We start from the raw sequence: 15,054 nt of genomic DNA on the forward strand, positions 1-15,054 counted from the left end.
GTGAAGGTGAAGGATAGAAAGAAAGAGAAGAAAGGTGAGGGAGCGTCGGGGAAAGTGGAAAAAGAAGAAGATGAGGAAGAGAAAGAGAGATGTAGTAAAACTTAATTATATTTCTTTATCTTTTATTATTTAAAATTAATTAATAACTTTTTATAAAAAAAATATATAAAGTGGACCACTAATACATTTACACGTGTCATCCATATAACATTTGGTAATTTTATGATCAATTTTATAAATATATATATAAATGCAAAAATATAAATAATTCAACTTAAATATATCAATCAAAATTTCAAATATCTCTTCTATATAAAAAAATATGTAGATAACAGAATTTTTTTATTTTAAGGGTTTATTATTCTTTTGGGTTAACTTTAAAATAATATTCTTTATTAAAACGAAATATTCTTATATTTAATGGTAGATTCTTAAATAAAATTAAATAAATTAAAATATGATATTTTTGAGATATTTTACTATAATAATTATTTAAAAATAATACAATTATTTATTTTATAACTTAAAAAAATTAATTAAATTTAAACTTAATATTATATTAAACATATAATATATAATCTTTTGTTGTCACTTCTAAATTCAAAAACTAGAATAAACATAAACTTAAAAAAATTTAATTAATTAAAATATGATATTTTTTAAGATATTTTATGATAATTTAAATAATTCAATTATATTTATTAAAAATAAAAAATGCATACATATCATTTTTTGTTATCTTATAAATTTGTGTGATAGTTTATTTTTTATCAAGTGATTGGAGCTATTTTTCTTCATCAAATTCACCAAAGGACATTGTGAGATACATTAGAAAATAAAAATAGTTGATGCATGTATACTACTGTCTACACTATGATTTTTTCTATTCTTATTTTATTTTTATTATTAATTTCTTTTTATATATTATTGTAGCCATATAAATATATATATATGTCAACGTTATGTTTAGATGTCATATATGTAGAGATTATTGATATAAATATTTATATATACTATAGAACTATAATTCATTCTATTATATATATATTTTATAAACAATGAACCAATTTTTATTAAAATTATAGACAATGTTTACAACTTTAAAACTAAGCAAACGTGCAATGATGCACGTTGTTTCTACCTAGTATATATATATATACACTAGATACAAGGAATATGCAATGCACATTTACTTAGTTTTATTTATAGAATTTATTAGTTATTTTTATTAAATTTATATTATTGTCATGTAAATTTCAAATAAATATACAATATTATATATAAAAGAATAACATAACTATATTAAATGAAAAATTAAACCAAAACATTGTTTATAGTTTTTTTAAAAATATATATAATGTAATAACCTTTTTAAACATAAATGATAATTGTCTTTAATAAAAATTTAGATTATGTATTATATATACTATTATAATGATGTTTTATAATATTTAAATTTACATTAATATAAGTATTAAATATATACTCTTGTATTAAATATTGTAATAATGATAATATTTTATAATATTTGAATTCATATTAATAAATACAATTAGTAAAAAATAGGATTATATATTATTATTATAATAATATTTTATTACATTTAAATTTTTTATTAATATAATTATTAAATATTATTATAATAATAATATTTTACAACATTTGAATTTGAATTTGAATTTGAATTTGAATTTGAATTATATTAATATAATGAATAAATATCTATTTTTAATTAGTTTTAAAAGTATATTACATTAAATATTTAAAATATTCTGTTAAAGTTAACAAAACAAACGGTTAAAATTAAGAATTTTATCTATCTACACATTTTTTATATAAAAGAGATATAACATTGATTACAAATTATGTTATAAACTCTAACTTAAATTTTTTTTCTCAATTTACTCATTTGGTACCTGTCTTTTTGCAAAGTATTGTTTTGGTAATTTTTTTTTTTAATAATGTTGATATGATACTTTGTATTTTTAAATCATGCATATTTGGTATCTTAGACTCATATTTAATAAATAATTTTTATTAATATGACCAAATTTTAATCAGTTATTATATATAATTAAATAATTAAATTTGAATTTAGAAATTATATAATTAAGAGCAACTTCATTAAATTTAGAAAAATTTATTAATTAAATTTGTGTTTTGGATACAGTCGTCTTAGCTATTGAATCGTGACCAAAGAATGCGCGTACTGTAGTATTTAAATAGTACTTACTGCTTTAATTGTATATATATCATCTTCGATCAAATTACATATTTCAGTGAGTGTAGAAAGGCGTTCTCTCTTTCTCTGTCCAGTACCATAAGGAACGAGGAAGGTCCTTCTCTTAAGATATTCCATGGCTCATGCCCTTCTTTATTTGATGTTGCCCTTCTTCTTCGTCCTTGCAATTGCCCATGCAAAATCGAACCCTCATTGTCCGCCTTCTTCTTGTGATAACATCATCAACATAACCAGTCCTTTCCGACTTAACACCGATCCAAAACAGTGTGGCTACCCTAATTTTCAGCTTTCTTGTGAGAACAATCTTACGGTATTACACTTAAATTCTGTCAAATACTTGGTGCGCTCAATCAATTATGTCAATTACACCATTCGATTAGTGGACTCCAATCTTGACAAAACCAATTGCTCCTCCCTTCCAAATGACTTTCTACGAGAATATAGGCACAATGACTACAGCCCTTACATAAATTTATTTAGGAATCAACGTCTGAAACTACTAAAGAGTATAGTATTCTTGAAATGTGAGAAACCAGTAAACTCCTCTTATTATATAGACACCTCTCCTTGCAACATTGGTCACGTTATTTCTTCTTATTATCATCACTACTATGTGGTCGATGGTGGCTTTAACGTTTCTGATTTGGCGAGCGGGTGCCGCACGGAGCTAAGGGCCCTCGTATCAGATCAGACAATAGTGAATGGAAAGAATACTTCTTATGTAGATATTCACAACGAGCTTGTCTATGGCTTTGAGCTTTCGTGGATGGAAACAGGTTTCACCAACGGAAAATATTTATGCCACATCGATTATTCCAACGAGATCCATTGTCGTTGTGTTGCTGCAGAAAAAACATCCAAAGCTCGTCGTAAGTAGTTTTTCTTCGCTCTCTATTGAATTAACTCAACTTTGTTTCGATATCCAATAATGTTTGATTTATCTTAAATGATTACAGGCCGGATATTGGGGGATTGGTTACTCTGCAACTTTTCTTTAATATGTAGGCTTAATTGTTACATAATTGCTTAAGATATTTTTATTTTTACATCACATCTATGAATTGTTCTGATTCATTATTGTCTTGTTCTAGGGTATCTGCGTGGAGTACCATTGACTATAATATGGGATGGGCTGTGTAAGTATTATCGAGAGCTTTTGTTTTTAGATCACTATGTCATATATCTGATTTCTTATATATGGTATTCTTAATGTTAAAATAATAATAATTGAATAATTATTTATGTTCGAATAATAGCATTTTTACTCAACTATGAAAATTGCAAAATTTGCCACATGATGGTGTGTATCTCTTCTGGGTTTTCATCCTTAATTGTTTTAAAAAACTTGATCTCCTAAAACATTAATGAACACCCTTAATTACTCATTTTTAGATTTTTTTTTAAAGACAATTTAAAAAAAAAAATTGTTCACCTATCAATATATAAAACAAGTCCAATATTTCTACTGAGAATTGATTTTTTCTTTCGCTACAAAATTGCTCATGAGAATTTTTTAGATATATTTATTTTTGATAAGTGTCTATTAGTCACAATCTTTTTTGTCTTAATATAAATTTTTTTTTACTAAATGTCATTTTTAGTCAAAAAAAAAAAAAAACAATTATGCATAGAAAGTTATATTTAGAAATAAACTTTCAGGATTTTTCAAATATATATATATATATATGTAAAATACAAAAATACCTTAAGAAAATTTTTACTTACAAAAATGCATTGCCACATGAAAAAAAATACCGAATTTTAATACTAATATACATGAAATAGAAAAGTTCATGGAATCTGAATTTTCCATTTTTCTAGGTTTTAAAAAGTAACTTTTTGGTTACTTTTGATGGCAATAAGATATTTATTGATTACTTTTTTATAAAAAGATTCATTATTAGACTATATTATTTTATATACATTTGGTTACCCCAAAACTTATTTGTAGAAAATTTGTATTTTAAGATACTAATTAGTCATTTTTAGGTTATATTATAATGTTTTATTATTTAAGACACATTTCGGTTACATTTAAATCTATTTCAGAAACTAATGAGTTGTCATATAGTATAACAAATTATCATATAACTTATTAGCAAAATTAACTTAATTATATTACATAGTTCGTCAAAGATATTTCAGTATGTGCTTCACCGATATCCAATGTTCCATTCCTGGGTTTGACTGGTATCTGCTCACAACTCCCATTACATGGAAGATGTCTGGTCTAGTGCACAATATAACATACATTAGACTTCCAACTGCATATGCATAAGGAATCCTTCTCACATTATCTTTCTCTTCAGGGGCTTGTGGAAATTGCTTTTTAGAAAGATGGATTCCATGTTAGGACGCTAACGTCCTTTCTTTGAATCTTTCATAGAGAAACGCTCAAGCACCTTATCTATTTAAGTTGGTTGAGATAGAGCCAAAGTTTTGTTCTTTCTATCCCTCAAAATCTGAATATCAAGAACGTAACTTGCTTCACCCAAGTCCTTCATCTAGAATTGAGTTCCCAGCTAATTCTTTATGTCTAATAGTTTCTTAACATTGTTTCCAATGAGTAAGATATCATCCACATAGAGAATAAAAAATACCACAATGTTGTTTTCCTTGAGTTAGTAAATGTAGGGCTCGTCAATATTCTGCTCAAAACCATAGTGTACGCCCTAAATATCCACGAGTTATTAGCGAGCTGGAAAAGGGCATAATTCAATCTGCTACGTGGATTCCGTCTACTCGGAGCTGTTGTTACGAGTCTCCACTTCTTTAGCCCGAGCTGATCAAAGAGTTAGCAAGTATACTCAAAGGCAACGGGTCAGCTGTACGGATATCACAAGCTGGCGCTACATCAAGCTCAAGGTGCAGCATAGATCTGAGATCCCCGACCATTTGTGAAGTCAACCACGCAATGTAAATGTGCGCATATCAGACTTCACGTGTCTAGTCCATTCTTGAATTCTCGGACACGCAGCATAAACGTGCGTGTTCAGGCACCCCACGGCTGGTTTGGGCCATGTGGCCCATTATCCCCCTTACCTATTGATTAGACAACACCTCATTGTCAGGTTTTAGGAATTAATCATAAGTGTCACAAAGATGACATGATGGGTAAGAAGGTCACGGGATGACCCCCTCTACCAACACCCAGATATCATCTCCCTATAAATATTGAGACCCTCGGTGTTGTAAGGGGTTGGGCGTTTTTTATTGTAAAGAAACACTCTGTAAGGAATACTTGAGAAATATCAATAATATTGACTGGTAGACTAGAGGGATTTTAACCTTCGAACCACCTAAAAGGAAAGGAGTGATGACCTTCCCACAATACTAATTTCGACAGTTTGGAATATAAATATTTACATATTACGGTTAATTGTTTAGCACTAATCCATCCCGTTTATTCGTATAATTATCTATTGGCGAAGAACCGCATCAACAGTTTGGTGCTTTCGGTGAGAGGATTTAGATTGGTGCTATTGCAGAAACCTGATCATGGTGGTTACTTGTTCGAGGCATGGTAATGAAGCGAATCAACATGATGGGCAGGAGGCCCGCCATGTCGCCATGTCCGATGAACAAAACCCCGAGGTTCAACAGCAACCGGGAAAGCAGCCAATGGGCCAGGGCGACATCGGAAGTTCGGCACCCCGGTCGCCAAATCCGAACCCGGATTTCTACACAGCGATAAAGATGGAAAACGTACAGTTGAGAAGTCAGCTGTCAAGAGCAAAAAAGTAGATCGAAGAGGTCTTGGCCCAGTTACCATCTCTTACAACCGACGCTAACATCACAAAGAGGCATAGTGGGACTCATAAGTCCCGCCGGGATAACCAGTCCAGGCCTAGCCGTTCGGTCAGAACCTCGACTCCGAGTTCTACTCCCACGTCACACCACCACCAAGAAACTGTGTTTGAGGAATTTCCTAGGGCCGGTCAGCAATTCAGTCAATCGGTCCGGACCTCAACTCCTAGCTTGATTCCACCCTCGAATGCACCCAGAAGAGCTCGAGGCAGCTCGCGGAGGAGATCCAGGGAGGGCTCGCGAAGACAGCCTGCCCCGGCCTACCGTCCTACACAACGGTCAGACTGCCGAGTGTGAGACGCGGGGAATGGTAGAGTGGAGCGGCCACGACCTAGCTTGGTCCGCCCAGACGGGACTAGGATCGCGTCACCAGTTAGGCATCCCCTGTCACCAATAAGATACCCATCTCCTCCCCGTCCAATCCGAGACATTCCAGCTCATGGGAGAAGTAGGAGAAATCCTCCTTCCGCTTGTCCTTCCCGTCGCAGCCAAGCGCACGGGGAATTCCCAGATCCTCACCCTCAGCAGCGGGCTCTGAGTTTTTCAAACGAGAGTTACTAGACTGGGAGTCATCGAAGTGGCATGTCTGGCGAAGACCTGCGCCATCGTCTGAGTTCGACTCAAAGCCCTCGGACCACCCCGAGGGCCGATCTTCGAGATCGCCTCAACTCTCAGAGAGGAGATCCAGCTAGAAATGGTAGTCGTGCTCACCGAGGGGAAGGTCTGTTGGAAGTACGCGACAGTGAGAATGTCCCACCTAACCTAGCTCAAGCTTGGAGGGACAATAACCCGCCTAACGCTTACAATGGAACTGGAGCTGTTGAACAGCCCCAGAACAACCAAGGAAGTAAGGACCAAACCCTCGAGCATCTAGCTCAGATGGAGGAGCTGATGAAGAAGCTCTTATCGGAAAAGGAAAAAGATGAGTACGACTCGGGGGACGAACTCGAGCTCTTCACCCCCAGCATAGCAGCCACGGCGTATCCACCTGGTTTCCGTATGCCCCACTTGTCCAAGTTCAATGGAGACGGAGACACGTCGGATCATTTGGGTATGTTCAACACCCTGATGATGGCCCACAACATCGGTCCCGAGCTAAGGTGTTTGATATTTCCTTCCACCTTGACTAGGCCGGCCAGGCAATGGTTCAAGCAGAATAAAAAGCAGTCCATCAGCTCGTGGAAAACCTTTTCTGCCGACTTTAAGAGGGCATTCCGAGCTTCTCAGGCTGCCCGCGTTAAATCCGACACCGTGGGAAACGTAAAGCAGCAGCCCGAGGAACCTTTGAAAGCTTACCTGAGCAGGTTCGCAAACGTTGTGGCTCGAGCTAGGGACGCGGACGATAGTTCCAAGCTTATGGCCTTGAGGACTGGAATCCCCATTGGAGGCGGACTCTGGAAAGAGATACAGAGAAAAGGTGTCAGCACCGTGGACGAATTCCTAAACAAGGCCCAGGGATGGATAAACCTGGAAGAGGCGTGAGCATCGGTCGCAGGAACCAACCAAGCCCCTGATCAGCCTGCTGGAGTGGGAACGGGTGTCGTGAAAATGACTCAAACCGTTACACAGAACAACCAATTGGGTGGAGGCAAGAGAAAAGGGAGCAGCGAAGGCGGCCAGCACGGCCCAAAGAAGAACAAGCCCGTGGAAAAATTTAAGCCAGTCTACGCGACTTACACCGAGCTCACAAGCACTAAGGAGAACATTTTCCTAGCGAACTCTGCCCGCCTTCCCTGGAAAAAGCCGGAGCCTTTGAAGCACCAGAAGGCCAAGTGGGACCCCTCCAAGTTTTATCGATTCCACAACGACATTGGCCACAACACTGATGATTGTAGGCATTTGAAAGATGAGATCGAGACTCTCATTAGAGCCGGACCCTTGGCTCAATATGCGCAGAATAGAGTTCCTGCCGATCAACCGACTCCAGGAGCTCTGGTAATTCAGCCCGGGCCCCATCTAGATCAGGACACCCCTCCTCATGTGATAGGAGGAGAGATATCCACGATCTCTGGAGGCGCCCATTTGGCCGGCATGAGCAAGGGTGCCTAGAAGAGATATGTCAATGAGTTGAAGGCTCATAACGGAGTGGAGTTCGTCCCAGAGCAGCATCTACCCAAACAGCAACGACTGGAGAGGCAACCAATCATATTCACCGAGGAAGATGCTAGTCACGTCCAGTTCCCCCATAACGACCCTCTGGTCATAGCCGCCCAGCTCGCCAACCGAAGAGTTAGGAGGATACTGATCGATAATGGGAGTTCGGTGAACTTGCTGTTTCGTTCTACGCTGGAAAATATGGGTTTATCTGTCACCGAGTTGAAAGCCACCTCCATGATGCTATATGGATTTTCCGGTGAAGGGTCAGCGACAATAGGAACAATCGAGCTGGTGATTACCTTGGGAGAGGGACCCCGGACTGTCTCTAAACTCCTCGAGTTTGTGGTCATCGATTGTTCTACCGCATACAATGCTATTCTGGGTCGACCTACATTGATAGCATTTGAAGCCATAACCTCCATCCGCCACCTCACACTAAAATTCCCCTCTTCCACGGGGATATGCACGGTCCGAGGTGATCAGCTCGCTGCCAAGGAATGCTATAGAATTTCCTTGAAGGGAAAGTCAAGACCCGAGCAGCAGACGATGACCATCCAGGGTGGGAGTGAGGAATCTCAGGAAATTGTGCCTATTCCTGAGATAAAAAAACCTCAAAATGCCGAGGGGGGGGGGGGAGAGTATCATCTTAAATAATGATATCGACCCCAGAATAGGCAAGGATAGATCCAAGCTCCAGGCCATCGAAGAGGTGAATATCGACAAGACCCCTCGAAGGTGGTAAAACTCGGGAAAAACCTATGTAGCGAAAGGAAGGCGAAGCTGATTAGGTTTCTACAAGAAAATCTAGATGTGTTCGCCTGGTCTCATGGAGACATGGTAGGGATCAGCCCGAGCGACATCATGCACACCCTCCACGTGGATAAAAATGTGCCTGCAAAGTCCCAGAAACAAAGGCGCCTGGGAACGACCCAAGCTGAGGCCCTAGAGGAGGAAGTAGCCCAGCTCTTGAAGTGTGGCTTTATCCGCAAGGAAAAGTTCCTGGTCTGGGTTTCCAATCTTGTGTTGGTCCCGAAGCCCAACGAGAAATGGCAGACCTGCATCGATTTTTCCAATCTAAACAAAGCCTGCCCCAAAGATTGCTTCCCTTTGCCAAGGATTGACCAATTGGTAGATGCCACGGCGGGGCACGAGCTCATGTCTTTTATGGATACGTACTCAGGCTATAACCAGATCGCCATGAATCCGGCAGACCAGGAACACACTAGCTTCATGACCCCAACTAACGTCTATTGTTACAAGGTCATGCCTTTCAGGTTGAAAAACGCAAGAGCTACATACCAGAGGTTGGTAAATAGAATGTTTACCAAACAGATCGGGAAAAATATGGAAGTGTATGTTGACGACATGCTGGTCAAGTCAAAAACTGCCGATAACCATGTCTCCGATCTGATGGAATGCTTTAATATTTTAAGAGAATACGACATGAGGCTCAACCCCCAAAGTGTACCTTTGGGGTTGCGTCAAGAAAATTCCTGGGTTTCATTGTCAATACCAGAGGAATAGAGGCGAACCCTGATAAGATCAGGTCGCTACTCGAGATGCCCGCACCCCAGTCGCGAAAAAACATTCAAAGTTTGACAGGAAGGGTGGCATCCCTTAATTGGTTTATTTCCAAATCTACCGACAAGTGTTTGCCTTTCTATAACCTGCTCCGGGGAAATAAAAAATTCGAGTGGACCGAAGAATGCGAGCATGCCTTCCTCGACCTAAAAGCACATTTACCTGAGCCGCCCGTATTGTCCAAACCAACAACGGGAGAACCTATTTTCCTTTACCTAACTGTCACAGAAGATGCGGCTAGCGCCGTACTAGTCTGGGAAGAAGACCGGTCTCAAAAGCCAGTCTATTACATCAGCAAGAGGCTTCTCGGAGCTGAATCCCGGTACCCGTTGATGGAAAAGATGGCCTTCTGCCTTATTGCGGCCTCCCGAAAGCTCAGACTGTATTTCCAGTCCCACTCAATACACGTCATAACCGATCAGCCTTTAAGGAATGTTTTGTAGAAACCTGAAGCATCAGGACGTCTGTTGAAGTGGGCTATCGAGCTTAGCCAATTTGAGATACTGTACGTGCCGCGAACTGCTATAAAAAGCCAAGCCCTAGCTGATTTTGTGGCAGAATGCACAAGATTCCAAGAAGACCCGGTGGAAGAATCAGCTCGAACCCCCTGGAAAGTCTTTGTAGATGGCTCGTCAAACGAGAATGGCTCCAAGGCTGGAATCATAATGATATCCCCAGAGGGACATCGATTCCACTCGGTGTTACGATTCGGATTCCAAGTGTCCAACAACGAGGCCGAATACGAAGCTTTATTGGCTGGTCTAAGAGTGGCCCAGGAGCTGAAGGCCAGCTCCGTCCAATGTTACAGTGATTCTCAGCTCGTGGTAAACCAAGTGTTAAGAGAATACCAACCACGGGGAACCAAGATGGCTTCTTACTTGGCCAAGGTAAAGAAAGAGCTATCCGCATTTGAGCACGGCTTAATCAAGCAGATACCTCGGGAGCAGAATGCCAACACTGATGCCCTGGCAAAGCTCGCCACCTCCGAGGAGGCAGAAACTTTGGGACTGGTGCCGATAGAGTTCATGGAAAGACCAAGCATAGAAGAAGTCGGGGCGGAGGTCGAGATGATTGACACCAGACCGACCTGGATGACTCCCATCCTCGAGTACCTCACAGCAAGGAAGTTACCCGAGGAGCGAAACGACGCAAGGAGGGTACTTTACCAGGCTTTGAGGTATGTCATGATAGACGGGATATTGTACCGGCGTGGCCCCTCTTTACCTCTTCTATGGTGTGTTCTACCAAGCAAGGCAAAGACCATTTTGCAGGAGGTGCACGAGGGCTTTTGCGGAGATCACGCTGGGGGGCAAAACCTGGCCTTGAAGATAATGAGGCAAGGGTATTATTGGCCCACTCTGTCAAAGGACTCAATTTCCTATGTCCAAAAATGTAACAAGTGCTAGCGATTCGCCACAATTTCCCGGGCTCCTCCAGTGGAGCTGAAGATGATCTCGTCCCCATGGCTGTTTGCGGTCTGGGGAATTGAATTAGTTGGTGCCCTCCCCACTGGAAAATGAGGAGTTCGCTACGCGGTGGTGGCTATCGACTACTTCACAAAGTGGGCAGAAGCAGAGCCCCTGGCAACGATCACTTCAAAGAGGGTCCTTGACTTCGTGGTCAAGAACATTGTCTACCGATTCGGGCTGCCAAAGAAGATTGTGTCAAATAATGGAACGCAGTTCGACAGCGATCTCTTCACCGAATTCTGCGAGAGGCACTGCATAGTTATAAGTTTCTCCTCCATGGGCTATCCCCAGGCAAATGGGCAGGCCGAGGCTGTCAACCAGATGCTAAAAGCCAAGGGGCTGGATGAAGCCAAGGGAGTTTGGCCCGAACAGCTCCCCCAGGTACTGTGGACATACCAGACCTCGCACCGAACATCGACGAGTCACACTCCTTTCTCCCTGGCTTTCGGGAGTGAGGTCGTCTTTCCTGTCGAAGTAAAGGTAGCCTCGCATAGAGTCCAGACATTTGACCAAGACCAGAATGAAAAATTGCTCTGCACGTCCCTCGACCTAATTAACAAAAAACGAGAAGCTTCACAGCTACAGCTCGCGCATTATCAACAAAAGATCACTCATTATTACAACTCAAAGGTCAAGAAACGCATCTTTAGCGTAGGCCACCTGGTACTCCGAAGAGTCTTCGTAGCCGGTAAGGATCCCAAGGACGGAGTGTTGGGACTAAACTGGGAAGGGCCCTATCAAATAACAGCAGTCGTGAAAGAAAGAACCTTTCAGCTAGCTCGGCTTAATGGAGAAGCGGTCCCACGGACTTGGAACGCGATACACCTGAAGAAATATTATCAGTAATACTTTTGTAAGGCTTAATTAGAAAAGCCACCTTTGTTTATTAAATAACGAGAGATAGCCTTTTCATTTGTCGTATATGTTTGTGGATGTAATGTTACAAAAGCACGTTTCAAGTAACCACGAAAGTTCCTTTCCTGATTACTTGGGGGGTATATATCATTGATACAACCAGGTCCTAAAACTTAGAAGTTGATTCAAATTGATTAATCGATGTTTTTCTTAAAAAGCACGAGATGTCAATAAAGATTTAACTTGAACTAAGTTTTTAAAATTAATGTCCTGGATACAACCAGGTCCTAAAACTTAGAAGTTGATTCAAATTGATTAATCGATGTTTTTCTTAAAAAGCACGAGATGTCAATAAAGAATTAACGCGAACTAAGTTTTTAAAATTAATGTCCTGGATACGACTAGGTCCTAAAACTTAGAAGTTGATTCAAATTGATTAAACGATGTTTTTCTTAAAAAGCATGAGATATCAATAAAGAATTAACGCGAACTAAGTTTTTTAAAATTAATGTCCTGGATACTACCAGGTCCTAAAACTTAGAAGTTTATTCAAATTGATTAATCGATGTTTTTCTTAAAAAGCACGAAATGTCAATAAAGAATTAACACGAACTAAGTTTTTTAAAGTTAATGTCCTGGATACAACCAGGTCCTAAAACTTAGAAGTTTATTCAAATTGATTAATCGATGTTTTTCTTAACAAGCACGAGATATCAATAAAGAATTAACGCGAACTAAGTTTTCAAAATTAATGTCCTGGATGCGACCAGGTCCTAGAACTTAGAAGTTTATTCAAATTGATTAATCGATGTTTTTCTTAAAAAAGCACGAAATGTCAATAAAGAATTAACACGAACTAAGTTTTTTAAAGTTAATGTCCTGGATACAACCAGGTCCTAAAACTTAGAAGTTTATTCAAATTGATTAATCGATGTTTTTCTTAACAAGCACGAGATATCAATAAAGAATTAACGCGAACTAAGTTTTCAAAATTAATGTCCTGGATGCGACCAGGTCCTAGAACTTAGAAGTTAGTTTAAATTGATTGACCGATATTTTTCTTAAAAAGCACGAGATATCAATAAAAACACTAACAGAAACTAAGTTCTTACCAAATGCGTTGAAAATGTATAACAATAAAGGTAAAATATATAGATTAAAGTGAAACCAATTGTCTCGAGGAGAAAAAACCTCGTGACAAATAAAAAAAATAAGAAGAAAAAGAAGGATCAAAAGTCCTAGGCCCCTTCAGGCCGCTCTGACGAAGTAAACCCTTCGACATCCTGCTCGCCTGCAGCAAAAGTCTCCCCAGTCTTAGGGGGCGCCTCCTGTTGAAGTCGAGCCTTGAATTTCTCGAGGAAGGGCTCTCACACCTTCGATGCCAGGAAGGAAAAATCGCCATCCTGGTTGAAGGCCCAACAGTGATAAAGCATGGCCTCCATGGAGGAGCTGGACGATGCCCTCTCGGCCACAAGGGCGGCCTTGGCCTCCTCAATCTCGACCTTCACGGCATCCAAGGTGACCTGTGTAGCCTCGAACTCCAGCAGCTTAGCCCGGTTTGCCTCCAGATCAGCCTGCACAGCGACCAAGGCGGCCTGCGTGACCTTCTCCCTTTCCCTGGCAGCGGCCAGGGCAGCCTTAGCATCTCGGTCTTGTTGTTGAGCAGACGCGAGAGCGGCCTGAGCAGTCTGGAGCTTGCCCTTGACCCCGTCAAGCCTGGCCCTGGACCGAGCTATGCTTCGATGTAGAGTCAAAGCTGCCTACAAGATCAAAAGATAATAAGGCACGCGCTTTAGAAAAAGCAAAAAAAAACCATTGATTAAGCGAACTTACCGTGAGGGTCATCCCCAATGAAGACTCCATAACGTTCTCAAGGCTCCTCGTCTCGATCTCCCACAAGTCCCTTGGGGTGTCATTATAGTAGTGATCCACCGTATAGCTCGCGGTTTTGTAAACTGTCCCTCGAAAGGCCTCGGGGATTTTCTCCAGGGCCTGAGTGTTGACCGAGATGCGCACAGTGGGAGTCAAAGCTGACGGGGTCCCAGTTGGTGCCTCCAGTTCCCGAGTGGGGACCGGAGGTCTTGGGGGAGTCAGGGGCATCTACTCTGTGGCAGCAGGGACCTGGCCCCTCCCCTTGGCGGGAGACTTGGAGGTGGTCCCGGGAGGGGGAGCTTTCTTAGTCAGCCGGAGCTTCTTTACCAATGACCCAGACGACCCAGAGGGAGGATTCCCCCTGGAAAATGGATCACAGGTCCCCGGGCTGTGACATCTCCTCTCTTGAAACAAAGAGAAGGAAGCGTTAGTATGCATGTAAAAATACTTGATCGCAAAAAATCTAAAGAATGTATTGAAGAGGTCCTACCCTCCAAGCTAGAGGAGGAATCTATTGCCACGACCTCTGGTAGCGGAGCTTCTATGGGGGAGTTTAAGATTATAATTTCTTGGATGAGAGGGGGCTCTGGGTCCGGATCCGCCTCAGCACTGGACTCCTCTACATACTGCCTAAGCCCCGAAGCTACTACACCCTCCAGAAGGGAGGGCCACGACCTAAGGTTGGTCTCATACTCCTCAAAAAAGGTTGACCTAAAAGCCAGGGGGTTGTCTACTACTACAGTGCCCCTAGGGCGGCCCAAGTCATGGTGCAACACTAGTTGGTCAACGCACTGGAGTAGAGTTATGTTACAGTCTGGGTCATTTTGATGAGGATGTACAAGATGGCTGGGGTTAAACCTAGCTAGCCGTAGGTCTGCGGCAGCCCTATCTAAGTCCTTAAACCGGTATGGGTTACCTTGGCTGGAAGGGCCGGCTGCTGCCCTGAATTGGATCCGCTTCGCATCGACCCCTGGACGACCTCAAGGGCCCGCTTCCGGCACACGAGCGGCACCTCGTCTTCCTCGTCCTGCTTGTCGTCATCTGCAGCACCCCCCTCTGGGATGGGCGCCCGTTTGCGAGCTGCTGGGGCGACCCGCGGTCTCTTCAAGGCCAGGGTCTGACCCAGAGAAA

The 15,054-nt window shown here is 40.9% G+C and overlaps 1 protein-coding gene across 1 annotated transcript; it reads left to right on the top strand.

Annotated features, from left to right (window-relative positions):
• Positions 1-2,279: 2,279 nt before the first annotated feature.
• LOC133834560 (uncharacterized) lies at positions 2,280-3,535 on the top strand. Its single transcript, XM_062264210.1, has 3 exons — positions 2,280-3,111; positions 3,199-3,243; positions 3,334-3,535. Exons 1-3 carry the CDS (start codon positions 2,358-2,360, stop codon positions 3,450-3,452), a joined length of 918 nt encoding a protein of 305 aa, XP_062120194.1. The 5' UTR covers positions 2,280-2,357; the 3' UTR covers positions 3,453-3,535.
• Positions 3,536-15,054: the final 11,519 nt, after the last annotated feature.

This window comes from Humulus lupulus, chromosome 5 (assembly GCF_963169125.1).
Source record: "Humulus lupulus chromosome 5, drHumLupu1.1, whole genome shotgun sequence".
Lineage (NCBI taxonomy): Eukaryota > Viridiplantae > Streptophyta > Magnoliopsida > Rosales > Cannabaceae > Humulus > Humulus lupulus.

What these genes read in the sequence shown, in the direction of transcription:
- LOC133834560 (XM_062264210.1), top strand. Translation starts at nt 2,358, where the DNA reads ATGGCTCATGCCCTTCTTTATTTGATGTTGCCCTTCTTCTTCGTCCTT. An exon ending in AAAAACATCCAAAGCTCGTC is followed by an intron (nt 3,112 to 3,198) that starts GTAAGTAGTTTT and finishes AAATGATTACAG; the next exon opens with GCCGGATATTGGGGGATTGG. An exon ending in CTGCAACTTTTCTTTAATAT is followed by an intron (nt 3,244 to 3,333) that starts GTAGGCTTAATT and finishes GTCTTGTTCTAG; the next exon opens with GGTATCTGCGTGGAGTACCA.